Source organism: Triturus cristatus, chromosome 8, assembly GCF_964204655.1.
Source record: "Triturus cristatus chromosome 8, aTriCri1.1, whole genome shotgun sequence".
NCBI classification, from domain to species: Eukaryota; Metazoa; Chordata; class Amphibia; order Caudata; family Salamandridae; genus Triturus; species Triturus cristatus.
Genome location: NC_140591.1, coordinates 1409280347 through 1409302604, shown reverse-complemented (window position 1 = coordinate 1409302604; position 22258 = coordinate 1409280347). Strand labels below are relative to the sequence as shown.

Sequence of the window (22258 nt, the reverse complement as noted above, 5' to 3'; positions counted from 1 at the left end):
AAAGAATATACATGCAGACTTCCATTTCTCGCAGATCTGGCAGAGCAGACTAGTAATAGCTTTCATTGCTCTCAGATTGTGTTCGGTTAAGACATGATTGAACTGTAGGTTACAGACAGGTTTCTGGAGTGGGTGCTTATGTCACTGAGGTGAATGCATAGGTGGATGAGTTAGTGAATATGCAAGTTCTGCCACAATTCTTGCTTAAGTGATTTTCCAAGTCAGCATCCTTAAACTCCTGCTGCTGTCATTTGGAGACTTGCTGTTTCTGTCAATTCATTCATCTTACATGTACCGAGAAGTAGCCATTACCTTTTATCAGAGCAGCCTCACCACAGCCTAACAAAGTGTGATCTAGGCAGCCAGCCAGGTGCCAACCTCTACGAAAATGTTTTTAGTGCAAGAGCACCAGGCGCTGTGTTGCCCCAGGCTCGGTGCTGCACCTGTTCAAAATGTTGAGGGCCGCCAGTGCCTGCATTCATTTCCTCTGTAGTAGTCTAATTACTTAAATGGAAGGAAAACAAGACTAGAAAACTCAGAATGCATTATACTTCAACAGAAAAACCAGGACTGGAAACAGTGTCCATAATGACCTGGAGTGAGGGGGCCACCCTATTTACATAGCAATTCACTTACATAACAAGAATGGCACGCACCAACAAATAGGCGCTGCACTGTTCTTGCATTGGAGTGGAAGCATATCCTTGACCTTGTAAGGGTACCTGCTGTGATAAAAGAAGTTCACAGATGAGTCCACCTGAACATTCCTCCTTATTGATTAATTTTTTTCAGGATACATCTGTTTCCATTTAGTGGCACTGCTGCTATACCAACAGGTAAAAACACAATCTGTGCTGCAGTTTAGTTTTCACTTGTGCTGTAAAGAGCGGTGCCACTTTTTAGGACTCGGCTAGCCAGTGTGTGCGCTGCCTTGAATAGACATGTTGTGTTTAATCTGTGGGCTTCAGCCTGCCCACAGGATTCCCATATGCTCACTCCATCAACTGTCTCATATTCGTTGTACCATTTGTCCCTGGCATGCATGGTCATGCCACTCCTTGTGTTCAGCCTTCCCTCCAGAACATGGACCAAGTACTTGTAAACATGCTCCGGTTTTTACGACTATTTTTGGACCTACGTTTTTCTTTCTTTTTCAGCATTCTACACAGTGCTTGTGCTTTTACTAGCCCCACCTCCTCCCTTTCGTCACTGCTTGCTTAGGGTGAACAGACGTCCCCGAATTGTCCAGAAAGTCCTGGTTTTTCATGGACTGTCCCGGTTTTTTAGAAGGTCTGATGAGCGGCACATTATCACAGTGTGGTATAGGCTCACTTTTCCTCTGACCCTCTCTTAACACAGGAACATAAGCTCAGCTCTTTAAAAAGCCACCTGCTGTGTTGCCTCGCCTTTCTCAGGCAGCACAGCAGGTTTTAATTAGCAGTGAATCAGTGTCCCATCACCCCAAGCCAGACTCATTAGCAGCCTGCTCCTGCGTCTCATCACAAGGGCGGACTCCTGCTCTTCTTTAATAATCGGTCCCCAGGTGGGCCAGGTCCTGGGGGTATGCTGTTAATAAGGGAGGGGTGCACATGAGCCCCCCTCTGGTGGCCTATTCTTGCCCAGGGGACCACCTACTCCCCAGGGCTTACTTATTTTTAAATGGGGCATATCTGCTGTTAAGCATGGCTGAAGGAAACTGAAAAAAGCTCTAGGATGCAGCCAGCGCAGGCCAAGTCATAGTGCTTTTATGTGTTAGGAGGGGCAGGACAATAAACTCAACACAGGGGGCAAAGATACTCGGCGTCGGCCCAGCATCCTGTGATTCTGGGCTTTTAGTGACTTTCAGCCATGATGAACAGAAGATGTGTTGGTAGACAACCTGCCTAAAAGACATTCAAATAGACAAGGCCACTAGCTCAAGCATTGCTGAGACCACTTGGCTTTGCCACTGCTTGTTCCCCCTACTGTTGGCTGAAATCAAATAGCAAGTCGTTGATGGCCGCAGATAGGTTAAAGAGTTGTCATGCATGCCCCATGTCTGTGGTGCTCTGTTTAATGTTTGAAAGAGCTAGGAAAAGAATAGAGTGGTTTGTTTGCCTACTGTTGGCGGTCAGAAGGATGGGTGACACTTTACTCGGATGATGCGGGAGTAGTGTCTTGACCTCTGTGCACCCTTTAAACTATGCCAGTCATCAGTACACAACCTCCAAGTTGGCCTATTTCGTGTATGACACCTCCATCAAGTCCATTGCTTTTTAAGAAATATCTAAGTTTCTTTCTGGACATGATGATAAATAAAATAAAAGTGCCTGAGATTTATAGTTAAAGTGATATATTGTTTAATAGAGACGACAAATTGGTTTTGAACAGAAGTACTTTAGTGTGTTGGGAAATAAATTACATCTGTTGGTTCTTGGTTGAACGTTGTTAAAGATTAAAGATGTCATTGTGGTATTAAAGCCAACAAAAAATCCTTGCAGATATTGAAAAAAATATTTCTGGCAATTAAACAGAAGACATTGGAAAACCAGCAGGAAACACAGATACATTGTTAAAACCAGTAAAGTTGATATAATTAGATTAAATATCTATTTGACAAAATACTTTTTTTTCTACTTCCGGTTTAACCTCCTATGCTAACACATTTTTAATTCCCTTAAGGATCAACAAATTGGGATCTGGCAATGACTTTGAAGTATTCTTTCAGCGACTTGGAATAGCTTCTGGACGGGCACGTTACACAAAGAATCGGGTATGTTTTAGAACCAAACTCTTTACTTAAAATGGGGAGTTATTATTGCCTATTTGTTGCTGTAGTACATTTGCCATGATGCTCGATAACTTAATAATATTGCTTTTTATTCAGAACTTCACACCGCACCTGTGTCATTTGGAAGGGCTGTAAATTACAGGTGTAACTGTTATCCAGCAAAAAAATTCTCAGTATAATGACCTCGAAAAATCTGACGATGAAGCGGAGTTTACTGAGATTCACATTTGTGCTAGGCAGAGCACAGAACATATCAGTATCAATCTCTTAACTCACTATCCTATTTGCCATCAGGAGTGGGATTTTTTTTTTTTACCAAATGTATTACTTTCATTAATATTGTAATTATTATTTTTATTGGCTGTATCTTTATTTTAGAAAATAACTGAACTGAATTGCATTTAACAATAACAATATGATGTCAGTCCTACCTGGCAACACTGATAACACTCCTTTAAAACACACGTATAGAGAAGGTTGCAAACCTTCTTACCAAGAGCCAGAGGACATCTAGTGAAAATAAATGTATATATATATATATATATATCTTCACTGGCTTCTGCTTCGGCAGCTGTGCGGCGATTTTCAAGGGATTGAAAAGTCTGAGCCCACCTCTGAGTTCCGAATTGAGATGGGGCCGTCGTGAGGTGATTACACTTCATGCTGGGCGGGATGCACGGTCATTCCTGCCCCCGCCGGATGGATTTCTGGACTCGGGGTTGACGTGGTTTGGGGACTCAAGGAAGCGCTTTTTGCACATCACAACAGGATATTGGTTTTAGAAGCACTACGGACTGTCCTGCACCCGGCATAACCATTTGGCTTCACAATACCCCCCTGGACTACCTACCTGGAACCACACTGCATTCTGGGACTTGCAGTTCAGAAGAAGTACGTGAACTGCAATTGAGTGAGCAGACACACTTGTTTGGGTGTGGAGCTGACGTTGACCAATGACAACGAAGCAGGACTTACATCAAGAGGTGCATTTAAACCTCCTGAACATTGTTTATGGCGCTGAAGAAGGCCGACTGGCCGAAATGCATTCGCCGCAATAAAGTGTTTCCTTGGTTTTCCCCTGTGTGGCCTCTGCACTGTCCGTGAGGAGGAGGTATTGGTGATGTTTCACGCGTCAGCCAGAGACGCGTTTTGGAGGCCCCCATGTTACAAGCTGGCCCAAACTTCACTGGCTTCTGCTTCGGCAGCTGTGCGGCGATTTTCAAGGGATTGAAAAGTCTGGGCCCACCTCTGAGTTCCGAATTGAGATGGTGCAGTCGTGAGGTGATTACATTTCACGCTGGGCGGGATGCACGGTCATTCCTGCCCACCCCAGATGGATTTCTGGACTCTGGGTGTGATGTGGTTTGGGGACCCAAGGAAGCGCTTTTTGCACATCACAACAGGATAGTGGTTTTAGAAGCACTACGGACTGTACTGCACCCGGCATAACCATTGGCTTCACAATACCCCCCTGCACTACCTACCTGGAACCACACTGCATTCTGGGACTTGCAGTTCAGAAGAAGTACGTGAATTGCAATTGGGTGAGCAGACACACTTGTTTGGGGGTGGACCTGGCGTTGACCAATGACAACGAAGCAGGATTTACATCAAGCGGTGCATTTAAACCTCCTGAACATTGTGTTCGAGGCATGTGGGCTGCTGAATTCATATCTGTGCATAGATCGCCGCCTAGTGTTGGGTCCGGATGTTTGCACGTTGTTGTCCTGGAAGAGTCTTCGAAGTATCCTTGGATAGGTGACTCCTCCCCTGGACTACAGTGCGCATGGGCATCCTCTCCATCCTCAGATTGTTTTTTTCCGCCATTGGGTTCGGATGTGTTATCTTAACTCCAGTTAGGAAAAACTTTGAATCGAGGCCAAAAGGCCTTTAGTTCGCGTTGGTACTGTTCACTCGATCGGTTTCGACTCTACCTGTTAGCTTACTAACTTTGGAAACAACTTTTCGCTTTTTACCTGACCATCGACGACACCGACGATGGAGTCGAGGACACCATTCAAGAGGTGCCCGGTATGCAATGCGAAATATCCCCATGTCGACGTCCACCCGGTCTGCAACAAATGCTTGTCGCCGGACCACGACGAATCGACATGCATGGCCTGTGCCCGGTTCCGTTCCAAGTAGACTCGAAGCGCAGCACGCGGCACCGGCCCCGGCAGACATCTTCAACGCCGAAGATGTCGAGGAATTGGAAATCCTACCCTCCGATCCCGGTTCCGAACATGACTCCGGTTCGGACGACGTCGACGAATCACTCTTTCGCAGAGATGAAGACAACACCGAGGTAGGAGACGGCGATGAGGCCTTAGGGGCCGAAGAGAGTAGCTCCAATGACGAGCAAGGCCTACCCGTTCAGACTGACGAGAGCCCAGTGCCACAGTCTATGGCTCCGGTCGAGGGATCGCCTTCGGGCCTTACCCGAGACCTATCCCGCAGTTCTTCGGCCCCGCCCTCGGGCCCGGCCTCGGACGTTCAGCGGCAGCCATTATTACCTAAACCGGCTGGTTTCCCTTCTACCAAACCGAAACCGAAAGCTGCACTGGTACAAATGAAACCGAAACCGAAAGTGGCGCTAGTCGGATCGAGGCCTTCCACACCTTCGACGCCAGCGACAAGCATCGGCACCGAGCGCAACAAACGAGACTTCGGTGCCGAACTTGAAGCGGCCGATGTCGGAGTCGGCATACGGAAAAAGGCCCTCGGTGCCATCAAACCTGCTCGGCTCATGGCGCCGACGCCATCGACTCCTAAACCGAAGGTCATACTGCCTGCTGCGTCTCACGTCGCTTCCACGGCAACACCAAAGCCTCCAGCATCGAAAACGTCGACGGCCATTTCCGCCCCTCGACCCGATGACCCACCGGCGCCGAAAAAGTCCACGGCCGCCTCTACAAACCTGGTCGGAGCTAAGGCCTCGAAAGCGCTTCAAGTGCGAACCGTTGCAGCACAAGGTAGCAAAACCCAAACGGCCCTCCAGGACACGTCGGGCTCCGGCCCACTAAAAGCTCAAGCAGCCTCTTCGGCGCCAGCCGCCATAACTTTTGGCCTGCCGCCATCCACGATCCCGAAAATGTTCCAACTCAGGACACGGGTCACACACACCACGGTTACACCTGCTGAGACGTCTCCGTCACATTACATCGACGCCAACACCGGCAGGATGATTATCCATGACCGGAGGATAACTTCGGAGCCACCCTTGGACCCTTTCAGGATCCCATTAAAAAGAAAGCTGCCTGTGGACTCAGAACCTGTGCTTTGCGAATCTTTCGACCCGCCCTACCAGGATCCTCTATCATTCTCTCCCACACACTCCGACACGGATGCGTTGGCAGACTATATGGATGACCAAGTCCCTTACCACGGGGACATGGACCCTGATGACCAACAGGACCCTGATCAAACTTGGGGCGACCCTGCAGACCCCAGTGCACCTCTAGATGCACAGGACCCACAGCTCTATGGAGCGAAAACATCTCCCACAGAGGACACTGCAGCGTTCAACGCTCTTATTGAACGTGCTGCAAATAATCATGGAGTGCAGCTTCACTCTGACACCGTGGAAGACGACTTCCTTATGGACACTTTCGCTTCCTCAGAAAGGCATGTAAAGACTCTGCCCATGTTGAAAGGGGTCCTCAAACCAGCCAAGGACATCTTCAAGGAACCCACCAGGGCAAGGGTGATAAACCCCAGGATCGACAAAAAGTACAGATCAGCACCTGGGGACCCTACTTACATCAGAGGCCAATTACCTCTCGACTCCATTGTCGTTGCGAATGCTCGCAAGAGGGCACACTCGCAAACGACAGGTGACGCTCCTCCCCCGGACAAAGAGTCCAAGGTGTTAGAGACCTCTGGCAAGCGAGTTGCCGCCCAGGCTGCCAACATATGGCGCATAGCCAACACTCAAGCGCTCCTCGCTCGCTACGATAGAGCGCACTATGACACATTGGAGCAACTACTCCAACATCTCCCTGACCAGTTCAAAGAAGGTGCAGAAATTCTTATCAGAGAGGGACAGCTACTCACAAATGCTTCCATCAAGTGTGCACTAGATGCTGCAGACACGGCTGCCAGGGCCATAAACACAAGCGTCATGCTGCGACGACATGCCTGGTTGCGAATCTCCGGGTTCAAACCCGAGGTGCAAAATAATATCCTAAACCAACCTGTCAACCCCGACTATTTATTCGGGCCGGAGGTTGACACAGCCCTTGAGAAAATAAAAAAGGACACGGACACTGCAAAGTCCATGGGGGCTCTCCAGACTCAGTCCTTTCGGAGCAGCTCCTTTCGTCGCCCCGGAAATAGAGGAGCAGGTAGAGGACAGGGGTCACAGCAGACATACAACAAGGGCAATACCCAAACCACCTACGATAAAAACACCCGGGGTGGATATCGTGGCTCCAGTACAAAGGGCAGAGGACGCGGCTACGGCAACACCAGGTCCTCCCCCAAGAACAAGCAGTGACGCCCTCTCCCTTCCTCCCGACCACATAACACCTGTCGGGGGAAGGCTACAAAGGTTCCTGTCCACGTGGAACTCCATCACCACGGACAGGTGGGTCAAAGATATTGTCAAATACGGTTACTGTCTAGAGCTAACCTCCACTCCACCCACAATACCTCCAAGAAACCGTCCTATGTCCTCAGAGCACTTAACGCTCTTACAGCAAGAGGTGCAAAGTATGCTTCTAAAAGACGCTATAGAGGTCGTACCCGTCCACGAGCAAGGTACGGGAGTGTACTCCCTCTACTTTTTAATACCGAAAAAGGACGGGTCACTCAGACCTATACTAGACCTAAGACCCCTGAACCGGTACATTCTTTCCGAGCACTTTCACATGCTCACTCTCCAGCAAGTCCTTCCGCTTCTCAAGCAGGGAGACTTCCTGGCCACACTGGACCTCAAGGATGCGTATTTCCACATACCCATTCACCCCTCACACAAAAAATACCTCAGGTTCACTGTTCAGGGACAGCACTATCAATTCAAAGTCCTGCCCTTCGGCGTAACAACAGCACCCAGGGTTTTCACAAAGTGCCTAGCTACCGTGGCGGCACATCTACGGAGGCAGCACATACACGTCTACCCCTACCTGGACGACTGGCTCGTTCAAGCGAAGTCAGCCCGGCAATGTGCCAGCCACATGTCCCGCACCATTCACCTCCTTCACAGTCTGGGATTCTCACTAAATTACCCAAAATCCCATCTCCAGCCCGCACACGTACAACAGTACCTGGGTGCGACTATAGACACTCTGGCGGCCACAGCTCAGCCAAATTTAGTGAGGATCAACAGCATGCAAATGCTGATTTCCAAGTTCAAACCCCAACACTCCCTTCCTGCGCGAGTGTTCATGCAGTTGATAGGCATGATGGCCTCCTGCATTTTCATAGTCCCGCACGCGAGATTACATATGCGCCCGCTTCAGGAGTGCTTAGCACGTCAGTGGAATCAGGCTCAAGGACAGTTGAAAGACCTAGTGTTGGTGAGCGGTCGGGCATACAACTCTCTGCATTGGTGGAATCCACAAAACCTTTGCAATGGCCGACCGTTCCAAGAGCCTGTTCCACAAATAGTACTGACAGCGGACGCGTCTCTCCAGGGATGGGGAGCTCATGTACTCCACTACACAGTGCAGGGACTATGGACGACACAACAGAAGAAAATGCACATCAACCTTCTGGAACTGATGGCGATCTTCCTGGCCATGAAGGCATTCAAAGTACATCTGTGCAACAAGGTCGTGTTGATCCGGACGGACAACATGACCGCAATGTACTACATACAGAAGCAGGGAGGAACGCACTCTCCACAGTTGTCTCATCTGGCTCAGAGCATGTGGAAGTGGGCCATTCAGAGGAACATGTTCCTCATGGCGGAACACCTCCCCGGCAAGGACAACCAGATGGCGGATCTGCTCAGCAGACACAGCCACCAGATGCACGAGTGGGAGTTACACCCATCAGTACTCCAGCCGTACTTCCAGCAGTGGGGTCATCCAGAGATAGACCTGTTCGCCACAAGCGAAAACGCAAAATGCCAAAGCTTTGCCGCCAGGTTCCCACATCCGCAGTCGCAGGGCAATGCGATATGGATGAACTGGTCCGGCAGATTTGCGTACGCTTTTCCCCCATCGACGTTGATACCGCTGGTGGCTCGCAAACTCAGACAACACTCCCTGACTCTCGTCCTAGTTGCTCCTACGTGGGCACGCCAGCCATGGTACACCACCTTCCTCGAACTTTCCGTGGTGCCGCATCAAAGGCTGCGGATCAAACCCGCGCATTTGACGCAGAACCATGGAGAGATTCAGCACCCAGATCCGCAACAGCTGAACCTGGCGATCTGGCTCCTGAAGTCCTAGAGTTTGGCTACCTCAACCTGCCACCTGACTGTATGGACATCATCAAGGAGGCCAGGAGACCCACTACAAGAGCTTGCTATGCAGCCAAATGGAAAAGGTTCGTCATTTATTGCGGTAATAATGACATTAACCCGCTGGACGCATCCATCCAAAACATCATTTGTTACCTCCTACACCTATACCGATGCAATCTGGCGTACACCTCTATACGTGTCCATTTGACCGCAATATCAGCCTATCTACAAACCAGGCAGCACCTCTCTCTATTCAGAGTGCCTGCCATCAAAGCATTCTTGGAAGGACTCAAACGAGTCATTCCACCTAGCCACCCACCGGCTCCAATGTGGAACCTCAACCTGGTCCTCACACGCCTGATGGGTCCACCCTTTGAACCTCTCCACTCATGCGAGATTCAATTCCTCACCTGGAAAGTAGCTTTCCTGGTAGCGATCACTTCTTTAAGAAGAGTTAGTGAACTCCAGGCACTAACAGTTCAAGAGCCATTTATACAGGTTCATGCCAACAGGGTCGTACTACGTACCAACCCCAAATTCATGCCCAAGGTAATATCGCAGTTCCACATGAATCAAACTATTGAACTGCCCGTTTTCTTCCAAAACCCACAAACTGTCGCGGAAAGGGCACTCCACACACTAGATGTCAAAAGGGCCCTCATGTATTACATCGACAGGACCAAACCCTTTAGGAAGACAAAACAACTGTTCGTTGCCTTTGCCCCACACCACAAAGGTAACGCCATCTCCAAAGCAGGGATAGCCAGATGGATAGTTAAGTGTATCCAAATTTGTTATCAAAAGGCAAAACGCACATTAACTATTCCCCCACGAGCCCACTCAACACGTAAGTTAGGGGCCTCCATGGCTTTTCTAGGAAATATTCCCCTGCATGATATATGTAGAGCAGCCACCTGGTCCACTACACACACATTTACCAAACACTATTGTGTAGATGTGCAATCAAAACAGCAGGCAGCTGTAGGACAGGCTGTTCTCAAAACCCTTTTTCAGACCGCTGCAGCTGGCACTGGTAGCCGCCGCTAATAGAGGGCACTGCTATATATTCTATGCACAGATATGAATTCAGCAGCCCACATGCCTCGAACTGAATATGCTACTTACCAGTATGCATCTGTTCTTGGCATGTAGGGCTGCTGACATTCATATCGCCCTCCCTCCTCCCCGGCGCCTGTAGCAGCTGCAGCTCTCAGAATTACTGTAAGCATGGCCATCACTTTTCTGTATCTACTCCATCACTGCCACAATGGCGAAAAACAATCTGAGGATGGAGAGGATGCCCATGCGCACTGTAGTCCAGGGGAGGAGTCACCTATCCAAGGATACTTCGAAGACTCTTCCAGGACAACAACGTGCAAACATCCGGACCCAACACTAGGCGGCGATCTATGCACAGATATGAATGTCAGCAGCCCTACATGCCAAGAACAGATGCATACTGGTAAGTAGCATATTCATTATGGGGCTGAAGAAGGCCGACTGGCCGAAATGCATTCACCGCAATAAAGTGTTTCCTTGGTTTTCCCCTGTGTGGCTGTGGCCTCGGCTCTGTCCGTGAGGAGGAGGTATTGGTGATATATATATATATATATATATCACTTTCTTCCGTCTACAGTTGGATAACTCCAAGAGCGGACACGGACCCAAAGTAGGTGCAAAAGAATTATTTACTCCGTGGTCGTCCTAACGCGTTTCGGCTCCCGCGAGCCTTGTTCACATGACATGACGGTAACGTTTTTGTGAGCATTTTTAAAGTGACAGTTCAATTGGCTAAAACATCATGTGACCTGTATTTCATAGCCACAGACAAAATCTGTATAACCTATTTGTATAATAGGGCATATCATTGTAAATTACTTACATATACAAAGAAAGCAACTGAATTATTTAAAGGTGTTACAAATAATATTGCCTATTCATCTTGCAAAGATTGCTGGCAAAGTGTAACAAATACCCATCATTCTTTGTATGTTATACTCAATGAGCGAAAGCATGTCTATGATTCTCATATCTGGCTGAGGCACATGTGCAAAAATATGTTAATAATGAGGAAAATCCTCTTCTGATGTGTTCTATGCTAAATAATAGATATAGACTGGTCTTGTAATTTATTAAGACTAAAAGTGCAAAAGGTGCTAAAAGTGATGTGAAAAATCTATATAAATGTATTTCATAAATCGAATTTAACTGCAAGAAAAATAAAAAAGCAAATCATTTCTCAACATGGTGGTACCCGTAAAATACACTCCATACTAACAATTTGTCATACATTTGCAAAACATGGAACTGTTGCCATTTCTAATAATTCTAAAATAGATGGTGGCATTTGACATCCTATATACTCTATACTATGTGAAGGTGTATCTTGCTATAGGTAGACCGTTTGAATCTCCATTCTCAAAGTTTTATTTGACTTGTAAAATACGTCAATACTGGGCAAATACCTCTTGGGCAAGGGAATTAAGGGAAGATATGACCGATGGTGATTTGTGTTGGGTCATGCAGCAAAGTCAGAAGATACTGTGAAAAGATGATGTGCAAAGCTGCTGTGCAAAGCTGCTTATACCATAAATCACATTAGATATGTAAAATTATATAAAAATATATATATATAAATATACATTAAATATATAAATAAATACAGATAAAATATATTGAACAGTATAACAGTTGGCATGCATCATAAACCTGTCTCATAAATCATGTGGAAACTAAGCATCCAAAATCGTTAGCAGCAATTAGTAAATAAAAAACCCTTGGCATAACCCAATAGAACTCCTTAAACTGACATTGAGACCACCTGGGTGTTTGGTATCTAGTTGTAATATATACCTGGTCTCAAGTTTTCTAAGTTTGTGGCCCTGTCTCCACCACGTCTGCTAGGGGGTATAGCGTCAATCACAAAGTAGCTAAGTTCTTTGTTGTTGGATTGATGGAACTCCCTAAAATGTCGAGCCACTGGATATGTGTTATCCTGATTTGTGATTGCGCGCAGATGTTGAAGAACCTGTTTATGAACGTGTAACTTCGTGCTGCCTATGTATTTCAGGCCACATAGGCACATGAGCACATATACTGCAAATTCAGTTTTACAAGCTAATAGCTTTTGGATTTTGTATTCCCTATTGCTAAACAGGGTGGAGTATGTGTTTTATTGATGCCATGTATACATGCTTTGCATGTTTTGCATTTAAAAAATCTCTTGTGTGTTGGTAACCAGGTGGAAGTTTCAAGGATTTCAGGATTGGTCTTGACTAGACTGTCCCTCATGGATGGGGCTTTACTGTACGTGATGGACACCCTCTGCGGTAGCAGGGGTCCAATCACGGGGTCATTTAAGACCAGTGGCCAACTAGATTGTACTATCTTGTGAATAGATTTATGCTGCCTGCTGAAGCCCATAATCATTCTGAACTCCTTGATAGCATGGCCTGTCCCTGATGTTGTCTGTTGTTTGGAGACATTATCAATTTGTTTATCCCTCAGGAGATTTAACCCCTTCAGTGCCCATGACGAGCTGGACTCGTCATGGGCCGCGGTGGCGCTGTGCCCATGACGAGTCCAGCTCGTCATAGACCCCGCCCGCTAATGCAACGGCCGGCACTGGGCGGGGAAAGGGGCGGGCACTGAAGGGGTTAAACGGTCTACCTATAGCAAGATACACCTTCATGTAGTAGAGAGTATGTAGGACGTCAATGGCCACCATCTATTTTAGAATTATTAGAAATGGCAACAGTTCCATGTTTTGCAAATTTATGACAAATTGTCAGTATGGAGTGTATTTTAGGGGTACCACCATGTTGAGAAATGATTTACTTTTTTATTTTTCTTGCAGTTAAATTCGATTTATGAAATACATTTATGTCAATTTTTCACATCACTTTTAGCACCTTTTGCACTTTTAGTCTTAATAAATTACAAGACCAGTCTATATCTATTATTTGGCATAGAACACATCAGAAGAGGATTTTCCTCATTATTAATATATGTTTGTTGGGAGGGTTTTGCTCCTACCTTCTCTGCCAGTGATTGCCACCGATTAAGATTACCCTCTCAAGGTCTGCTGCTGCCGGAGCCTAATTATTGATGCAAAAACTTTGCTACTATAAATATTATCATTTATTTAATGTGGTACATCCTTCTCATCAGACAACAATACGCCACAGAAAGATTTTTTTAGGCTAACCTCCACAGTTCTTTTCTTTATTGGCCTCCAGAACACCTGCCCTGAAAAGAATCCTTCATTGAAAGTCACTCTATCAGTCCCTATCAGTGATCATCAGCTACACTCTTGCTAGGCTGTCTGCCTGAAAAAAATGGAGGGACCAGGTGTCTAGAGAGAGAGAGAGAGAGAGAGAGAGAGACTGACTTTCTATACACATACGCATACTATATTGGTTGGAATTATAAAATATATATATCTTCAGTCTGGGTTTGTGGATTTGCTGGCGTGCAACCTGATCGCCAGTGGTGCAAGGGAGAGGCGATACCACAAATGCATCATTAACTGCAAACATTTTCTTCAAATTAATAGAAAGCCTGCACACAAATCCTTGGGAAATTTCCATTTTATTTACGGACAGCACTTGCAAACAGGAATACATTTCAGCTGATCACACAGCCTTTGTCATCCTCTTTGATAAAGGCTGTGTGATCATGTATATATTTTACTAGCGGTCTCTAGTAGGGAGTTATAGTTAGGACCTAGTTTCCATACTAAGAGCATTTTTTTAATCTGCCAATAACTTTGGTGTCATTTGACGAATCTTCACAAAATTCTCAAAACTAATTTGCTACTTACTTCAGCTGTTGTCTTGAAAATTTTGGGAAGATCCATCATGCAGGTGCCCAGTAAAAAAAGGGGGTCCCCAAACTCGTTTTTCCCATGTTTATTCCTGTAGGAAAATTTAGACACGGCTACAGCCCAAACTGCTGAACAGAATTACACCAGATTTGGCAGAAAGGTAGCTGTTGGTCCAGAAACCAACCTTTTTGGTAATTGGTGTAAATCTGTTCAGAAGGTTTTTTAATATTGAGGAAAATCTAAATTTGTCCGGCCTCTCCTGCAGTTTTTTTTAGATAGTTGGCTTCTCGGACCCCCCCGCCATCCCGGTGACCACAAGCTCCCCGGGCCATTATTAATCATAAAATAATGCGGGGACGTGTTGACCCTCCATGCAGCCCCAGGGACCACCACTTCCCTGAGACAAATTACAAGAAAGGAGGGGGACTGCAGGCCCCTCCCTCCTGGAGCCATACGTGGTCCTGAGGACTGCCCCCCAGGGCCAGCTCCTGCTATTTTCCAGGGTACCCACCCCCGGGACAGAGCTCTTTGCTATAGCTTGGCTGGAGCTTTACCACTCCCACCAAGCCATAGCAAACTGTGCTCCGCCTTGAGCAAGCAAGAGCATTTATCTCTTGCTTGCTGAAAGCGGAGCAAAATTGCTTTGACAGAAAGGGAGCTGCATTTTAAAAGCTCCCTCTCTGTCAAAGCAATGCCAGCTGCCGCAGGAGGCGGGGAGCTGGCCTAGGTACCAGGTAAACATTGAGGCTTCCCCCGCGGTCCCCAACACATCTAAGTGGGTGCCCTGGGTGGGACCAGAGCACCCACACTAGAGGTTGTGCCCCAGGGGAGGGGGTCCTGGGGGCAAAATCAGGCCGTAAGGGGGCGGGGAGGGTGCAGCCCCTCTCCCAATTTGTGTTCAATTAATTTTAAAAAGAAGCTGGACCCTCGGGGTGGGGTCCCGAGTCCGAAATTGGCCCAGGGAAGGGGAGGCCACGTAGATAAAATAAATTGACGGGCAAGTCCCCTAGAGGCAAGGCCCCCTTTCTTCACCACTCTGCAAACACAACTCTTAACACTCTGCTAGTTGGGGAATGAAGTCCCCTTGGATGCTGAAGGTCCTTGGGGCCCCGGCAAGCCCTCCTGTTACCACCAGTAAGTCCCACACAGCCTGACTGCTGAGAGGACTTTGTAGTCCATGCCTCCTTTCTCCGCCACTCTGCAAACACACCTCCTGGCGCACTGCTGGTGGTGGAGATGAATTCCTCTGGGATGCAGAGGGTTCTTAGGGGCCCAGAAGCCATCCTGTAAGTCTGACACAGAAGGATTCTTGAGAGCTGCTCGGAGGCCCCTCCCTTTCCTCCACCACTCTACAAACACGACTTCTAGTTAAAAAAACATAGAAATTCACTTAAAAAACCAAGGGTTACATGGACGTTATAGTTACGAAATAGAATTTGAAAAACCTTAGAAATTCACTGAAAATAAACAAAGGTTACAGGGACTTTATATTTAGCTCAGATTTCACTTGTACAAAACCAGTGAATTTCAACAGTTATAGCTACCTGAGCTAACTATAACCCCCCACAATGGACTGCTTATGGCCTCACATATTATATCACTCATGACATGGTCAGTGACATCAATTATCCACAGAACCACTTACTCACCCCCAATCAACCTCTCATATGCCCACCTGCACACCCGAACAACCACTCACATACCCATTCACAGACCCATACCAGTACTCACACACCCACTCACTTCTCCATAGAAGCACTCACACACCCACTCACTCGTACAGCCGCTCACACAACCATTCACTTACCCATACAACCATTTGAATAGTCACACACTCAGCCATACAGCAACTCACACACCCATTTATTTACCTACACAGCCACTGACACACCCAGACACTTACTCATAGAGCCATTCAGACACCACCTCACTCACCCACCCATACAGTCACTTACACACCCACTTACCCACCCATAGAGACACTCACACCGCCACTTACTCACCTATACAGCCACTGACACCCCACTCATTATCCAATACAGCCTCTCACACACTCACTCACACACCCACACAACCACTTACATGCCCATTCACACATTCATACAGCCATTCACACAGGCACTCATTCTCCAATACAGCAACTTACACACCAACTCACTTAACTAAACACCCACTTAAACAGCCACTCACTTACACACCCACTTACCCACCCATAGAGACACTCACACCGCCACTTACTCACCCATACAGCCACTGACACCCCACTCATTATCCAATACAGCCTCTCACACACTCACTCACACAACCATACAACCACTTGCACACTCAGTCACTCATTCATATAGCCATTTAGACACCCACTCACTCACCCATACAGTCAATACACACCCACTTACCCACCCATAGAGCCACTCACACCGCCATTCACTCACCCATAATGCCACTGACACACCCACTCACTCACCCATACAGCCGCTCACACAGCAACTCACTCTCCCACACAGCTACTCACACACCCAGTTATACACCCATACAGCCACTCACACACCCTTGTCCACAGGGATATATACAGTCACACAGCCACTCGCATAATATATGTTAGAAGCAGTATCGCTCAGTAATATTGCATCTTGTATAGTAATTTAGTTCTTGTAGTAGGTTAGTATATTTGTTTTACAATCTTAAACTCTTAGAAAACACTTATACTCACTGGATGATGTCATCAGTAATGTCATTGGAGATGTCATTAGTGATGTCATTGTCCATGTTTTGAGTGATGTAATATTTGAGACCATAAGCAATTTATTGCAGGGGCATGAGTTATAGTTAATCCAGGTAACTATAACTGCTGAATTTCACAGGTTTTGTACGAGCGAAATCTGAGCCTAACTATACCTATAAGTTTTTATTTATCTCACATCGAGTCCGCCATGACGCATTTCAGCCGATGACCGGCCTTGATCACATGACATCACTAAGACTGTGCTTCCCCAATTAAAAGTGCAAGTGCCCACAATCAAAGTAATAGGGATAGACAACATATACGTATACAAGGTTACAATTGACTGCATCAATGCATTGTAATATGGAGTAAAATCATATATACAACGAAATAACAATATCAAAATAATTTTTACCATGGTTAGTATGTTTATAAAAGTATATATATGACCCTGGTATAGTACTATAACAGCTTTAATGCCAAGATGATCCAATGTGGTTCTCATGTCCTTATGCCTTAAATTGACTGCATCTTATTGTGCCATCCCCTATAATTAACCTCTCCGTTTGCACAAGTTTTTCCATATTTGTGCCCCCTGAGTAAATGTATTTACCCGTTTCATTTGGTTCTACCCCCTAGGGGTTGTTCAGAGGTATGAATACTGTTATCATGCATAATCCTACCAGGGCATGTTCTTTGGAAATACTTTACTTATCCATGTTCATATTGCTAAATAAATAATTCCCTAAAATGTGCAAAATAATCCTAAAGTGCAATGTGCTCGGTGCTACTTGTTGTCGGCAGCATTAATGTTACCAAATGCTCAGCCGGCCTCAAGATCTTCAAGTGCAACTAACAAGTGACTAAAAGATTTAAAATGCTGACGGCGGCAACCATATTGACTTGCCGCCCCATTGAGCATGATTTAAAGTACAAAAGATGTGGGTCAGATTTCCGGATCAATCCATAAACATATCATAAATATTACATTTGATTCCCTTTTTATGTATACAAATATCCATATAAATATGATATATAAAACAACTGTCTAAAATGAATAAATATGTGCATAAATAAAATCTCACATAAAATGTACATATTAAGTACATAATGAAAAGACACACAAAGTTATAAAATCTAGGTGTTAAAGAAGACAGTATATATAGTCAAACAGATTTTTAGCTTTCCTGAAACCCTTAATATCCCCGTTAAATTAGTGTGGTGACTCAATTAATTAATGTAAACATTAACTCTCTATCTCATAGGTAAGTGTGCAAGTCCTCACTTGTGTTGAGGCCCCCCGGTTGTTTAGAATCGAATTCCAGAATATAACTTGTCTCTAGGCGCCTTAGTTTTGCTTCTCGGTTACCACTTCTTTTTTGAGGTGGAATTGCATCTGTAGCATAGTATTTAAGATGCTTAAGGTCACTAGTGTGCCATTCCTTGAAGTGCCTTGCCACAGGGTAGTTTATATCATTGTTTTTTTGTTTTTTTGGAAAACCTTTATTGACATTGCAAATAAAGACAAGTATGGGCCTACAACCCTCGGGGCCGGCCGCTAAGCAGTGAAAATAACAGCAAACAGATTTTAATCACATGTAGCACCTCGGGAAGCAGATTTTCCATGCTAGTATTCTCTTGTCCACCGAATAGCCCAAGAGGGGAACCAGGATATAAAAGGTTTTCATTTTACAATAAGGGATAGAAGGATCAGGTGCCAATCAAGTTCTCAGCAGCGAAAAAAGGCAAGCAGAATAATGAACGTCAACAATAAATGGCAAGCTATCAAGTCAATGGCGCAGAAACAGAAGGTTCAGGATATGGAGGAATATCATGAGCCGTTTGCGCCTGCAGTCTCCTGCCCTAGGACCCAGAAAACCCCACTGAAATGAGGCACAACTGAAAAAACAATGATTGGCCACGAAGGACACCTACCGCACTGACCCCAGAAAAAGACAAAGAAGAATAAGAAAAGAAAAAGGAGGCCATAGAAACAAAGTAAAGGACTAAAGAAGCCCCTCCCCCACCCCCCCACCCTGCACCTCTGCAGATGACTACGGCCCCCCCCCCGCAGCGTGCCTGTCGCCCCAGAACCAGACCCGAAATATAGAAGAAACAGAGAAAAAGGGGAAAGAGAGGAAACCCCCCTTAACAGAAAAGGGGAGAGAATAATAATAAACTGGAGGAGGGCCTACAACCATGCCCCCGGCTTCTCCCTCCCGCACAATATATTCCTCCCCAGCGCAAACAGTAAACAGCAAAAATTCGGCATTATCTAAGAGAAATGGGGAGCATTATGCACTGGCTACACTATTAGTTACGTCGTGAAAGCACACAACCCCCCAGCCCGCCCGCCTATTAATTGACCACCTCGGAAGGATCAGCCTTATCCTTGGCCACTCTTTGCGAATCCACCAGTGCATACCCATCGACCCACCATCATGTCCAAAGTTACAAGGAAGAGGAGCGTCCAGAGAAGACTAGGAAGGGACACACACATGTGGGGAGGACGTTTCGAAACATCAGCACAGTCATCGTCATGGAAGATCACCTTTCCCAGTACTGCCCAAGGGCCCGCGCCGCACACAAGGTCCAGGAAGGAGAAATCGGCCAGAGCAGGCGATCGTTGCGTGAAGATTGCCTGGGTCGCCGGAGGCCGCGCATGGGACAAAGTCACCACCGTCTGCTCAAGTCCCAAACCTCCGGAACAGACCGACCCCACAGCCAGCCGACCACACGCTGCCACAGTGTCCAAAGTTTCCATCCGTCCCTTATCCACAGAGGCGGTCACGGTACTTTCCTCCTGTGGAAGGTGAGACAGAGCCTTATGTACCTGGGGACAGGCAGACCGCAACTTTTCCGACGCTGACGCAATACCATCCAGCTTCCTCCCCAATACCAGGGCGCCGTGGACCAGGGTGGAATGAAGGGCTCCGAGAGCATCTAGAAGGTCACCGTACCCCAGCACGGTCCCCCGCGCTCGCTCCGCCACGCTCCTTTGCGCCACACACTCCCAATCTTGCTGTGACCCAGTGTACAGGATGACAGAGTCCATCCCATCAAGATGGCCGCAGGGCAGGGCCATCCCAGATGGGGACCGGGTCTCAGGCACGGGCGCAGCAAGTTCCATATCCCTGCAAACAAAGGTCCGGAGGCAGGCAAAATGTGTATACAGTGTGCGGCCACCGGTAACAGTCGTTCTCCCCCTGGGCCAGTGTCCGCGAAAACCGGGAGCAGCCCGCGCAAATCGGGACGAGCCACAGGCCGCGTCCGATCAGTTCACTGGCAAGGGTCCAGGCGATCGCCGATAAACCCCTGGAATCGTCACCCCGGGTATGCACCCGTCACGCTACTCTCGGCGATAGGAGCGACCACTGCGAGATTCAGGCCAATATTCGCGCCGCTTCGGCAGTCCGACTCCACCCGGTCACCAATGGCCGCTGTTGTTAAACTGCCGCCCGGCCATGTTGTCCACCCGAGGTCCCGGCTCCAGGGCTGCACAGGCCGCAAACTTCAAATGAGCATTTCTCGGGCGGTACCGCCGCTGGAAGCTTCAGGATCACACGATCGGTTGCCGCTCTCGATCACCAACACGGGCATGTAGCGCAGGCTGAGGATCACATGCAGGATATCTGTGCGGGATGTGGAGGTTCACGGAGCCGGGAGCCTACGCTGCCGTCCCGGTCGCCATCTTGGCTCCTCCCCCGTTTATATCATTGTTAACAATGGCCATTATATGCTGGAGTATTCTCTTGTGCACGGATAGCTTCGTACTGCCTATGTATTTGAGATTACAACTGCATTCAAGAATATATACAACATATTCAGTTTTGGAGGTAAGATGTTGTTTAATGGCCTGTATTCTGGTATTGAATGCAGTTTGGTACGAAGTTTTGTCAATGCCGTGTTGACAGGCTTTACAGGTAGAACATTTTAAAAAAAACTTCCTAGCTGTAAGCCACATCCCCCCTGTCCTGCTCCTTTGGGCTGCTTTTTACCAATGCATTCCTCATGCTCGCAGTTTTTCTGTATGTGATGGATGGTTGAGTTGGTAAAAATTTGCCTATTATGGGATCAACCAGTACTATCGGCCAATTGTGTCTTACTATGGCCCTCAATTGTTTTTCCTGCCTAGAGTAAGATACAATTAATCTAGTAGGTTCTTGGGCTTGATTAGGTGATCCTCTTGTCCCTCCCCTTGATTTAACAGTATATTGTAACAGCTCATCCCTTGCTCGCACTCTGGATCTTGCAATGGCTGCATCCACTGTCTCAGTTCTATATCCCCTAGCTAGAAAGCGAACTCTACTTTCCGATTGCTTAACCACAGTTTTCTTGCTTATCACTACATATGCGTCTAATGCGTAACATTTCCCCATATGGGATGCTGTTAATAAGATGGGGAGGATGTGCACTAGACTCATGCAGCACTGTATTGCCAGCTGTTGATATGTGATACACGGATGTAGACAAGCGGTTATTAATGATTTTGACTTGCACATCAAAAAACCTAACATGATCTTTGCTAATAATTGATGTAACTTTCAAGTTAATGTCATTTGTATTGATTTGAGCATTAAAGTCTATAGCACTTTGCTCATTACCGCACCACACAATAAACAGATCGTCTATGAATCTGAGCTAGGAATTACATTGCAATTGTAGGTATGCTCAAATTGCTTTCTGAGGACCAGCTCCTCCCACCAGCCCATAAATAAACAGGCATAGCTGGGGGAGAAGCTGGCCCCCATCGCCACCCCTTGAACTTGCTGGTACATTTGATTCTTAACCCCTTCAGTGCCCATGACGAGCTGGACTCGTCATGGGCTGCGGTGGCGCTGTGCCCATGACGAGTCCAGCTCGTCATGAACTCCGCCCGCTAATGAAAGGCGCGGCACTGGGCGGGGAAAGGGGCGGGCATGCAAGGGGTTAAATAAGAACAGGTTATTTTCCAAGCAAAAGGGCAGCATACTGAGTAGCATTTTGTTGTGTTGAGCATACTTAAAGGGTCTGTCAGCCAGAGAATATTTCACAGCCCTGGTGCCGTCCTGATTTTTAATGCATGTATATAATGAAGATACGTCCAGGGCTATTAAGAGATATTGTGGCTTCCATTGAATGTCTTTGGCTTTTCTGAGGAAATCACATGTGTCCTGCACATAGGACTTTAAATTCTTAACATGGTCTTGCAAAAAATAAGTCAATATATTTTGACATGTTTTCCAAGGGTCCATCACATGCTGCAATAATGGGTCGTCCTGGTGGTCTGTGTATGCTCTTATGTACTTTTGGAACAAAGTAGGTCACCGGGATGGTAGGATGTTCCTTCTTAAGATATTTATATTCCTTAATTGGACCCAAACTTTTCCATGCCAACAGTATGGATATCTATATATGGAGAGAGAGAGAGAGAGAGAGAGAGAGAGATAATATATAGATATGTATTTATGTATTTGTTTATTTGTTTTACATAGGTGGCAATGGCACCTGCATAGTGTTTTGTAGATCAGGATTTCCAGTTAAATAGATTTT

At 46.6% G+C, this 22258-nt stretch overlaps 1 protein-coding gene across 2 annotated transcripts in view; it reads left to right on the top strand.

Moving 5' to 3' along the window:
* Nucleotides 1-22258, top strand: part of LOC146805833 (glutamate carboxypeptidase 2-like) — a 428404-nt gene that overhangs the window by 310202 nt on the left and 95944 nt on the right. For both annotated transcript variants that reach the window (XM_085623137.1, XM_085623138.1), the window contains exon 15: nucleotides 2662-2752. In XM_085623137.1, coding sequence (XP_085479263.1) covers nucleotides 2662-2752 — 91 coding nt within the window. The remainder of the gene's footprint in view (nucleotides 1-2661; nucleotides 2753-22258) is intronic.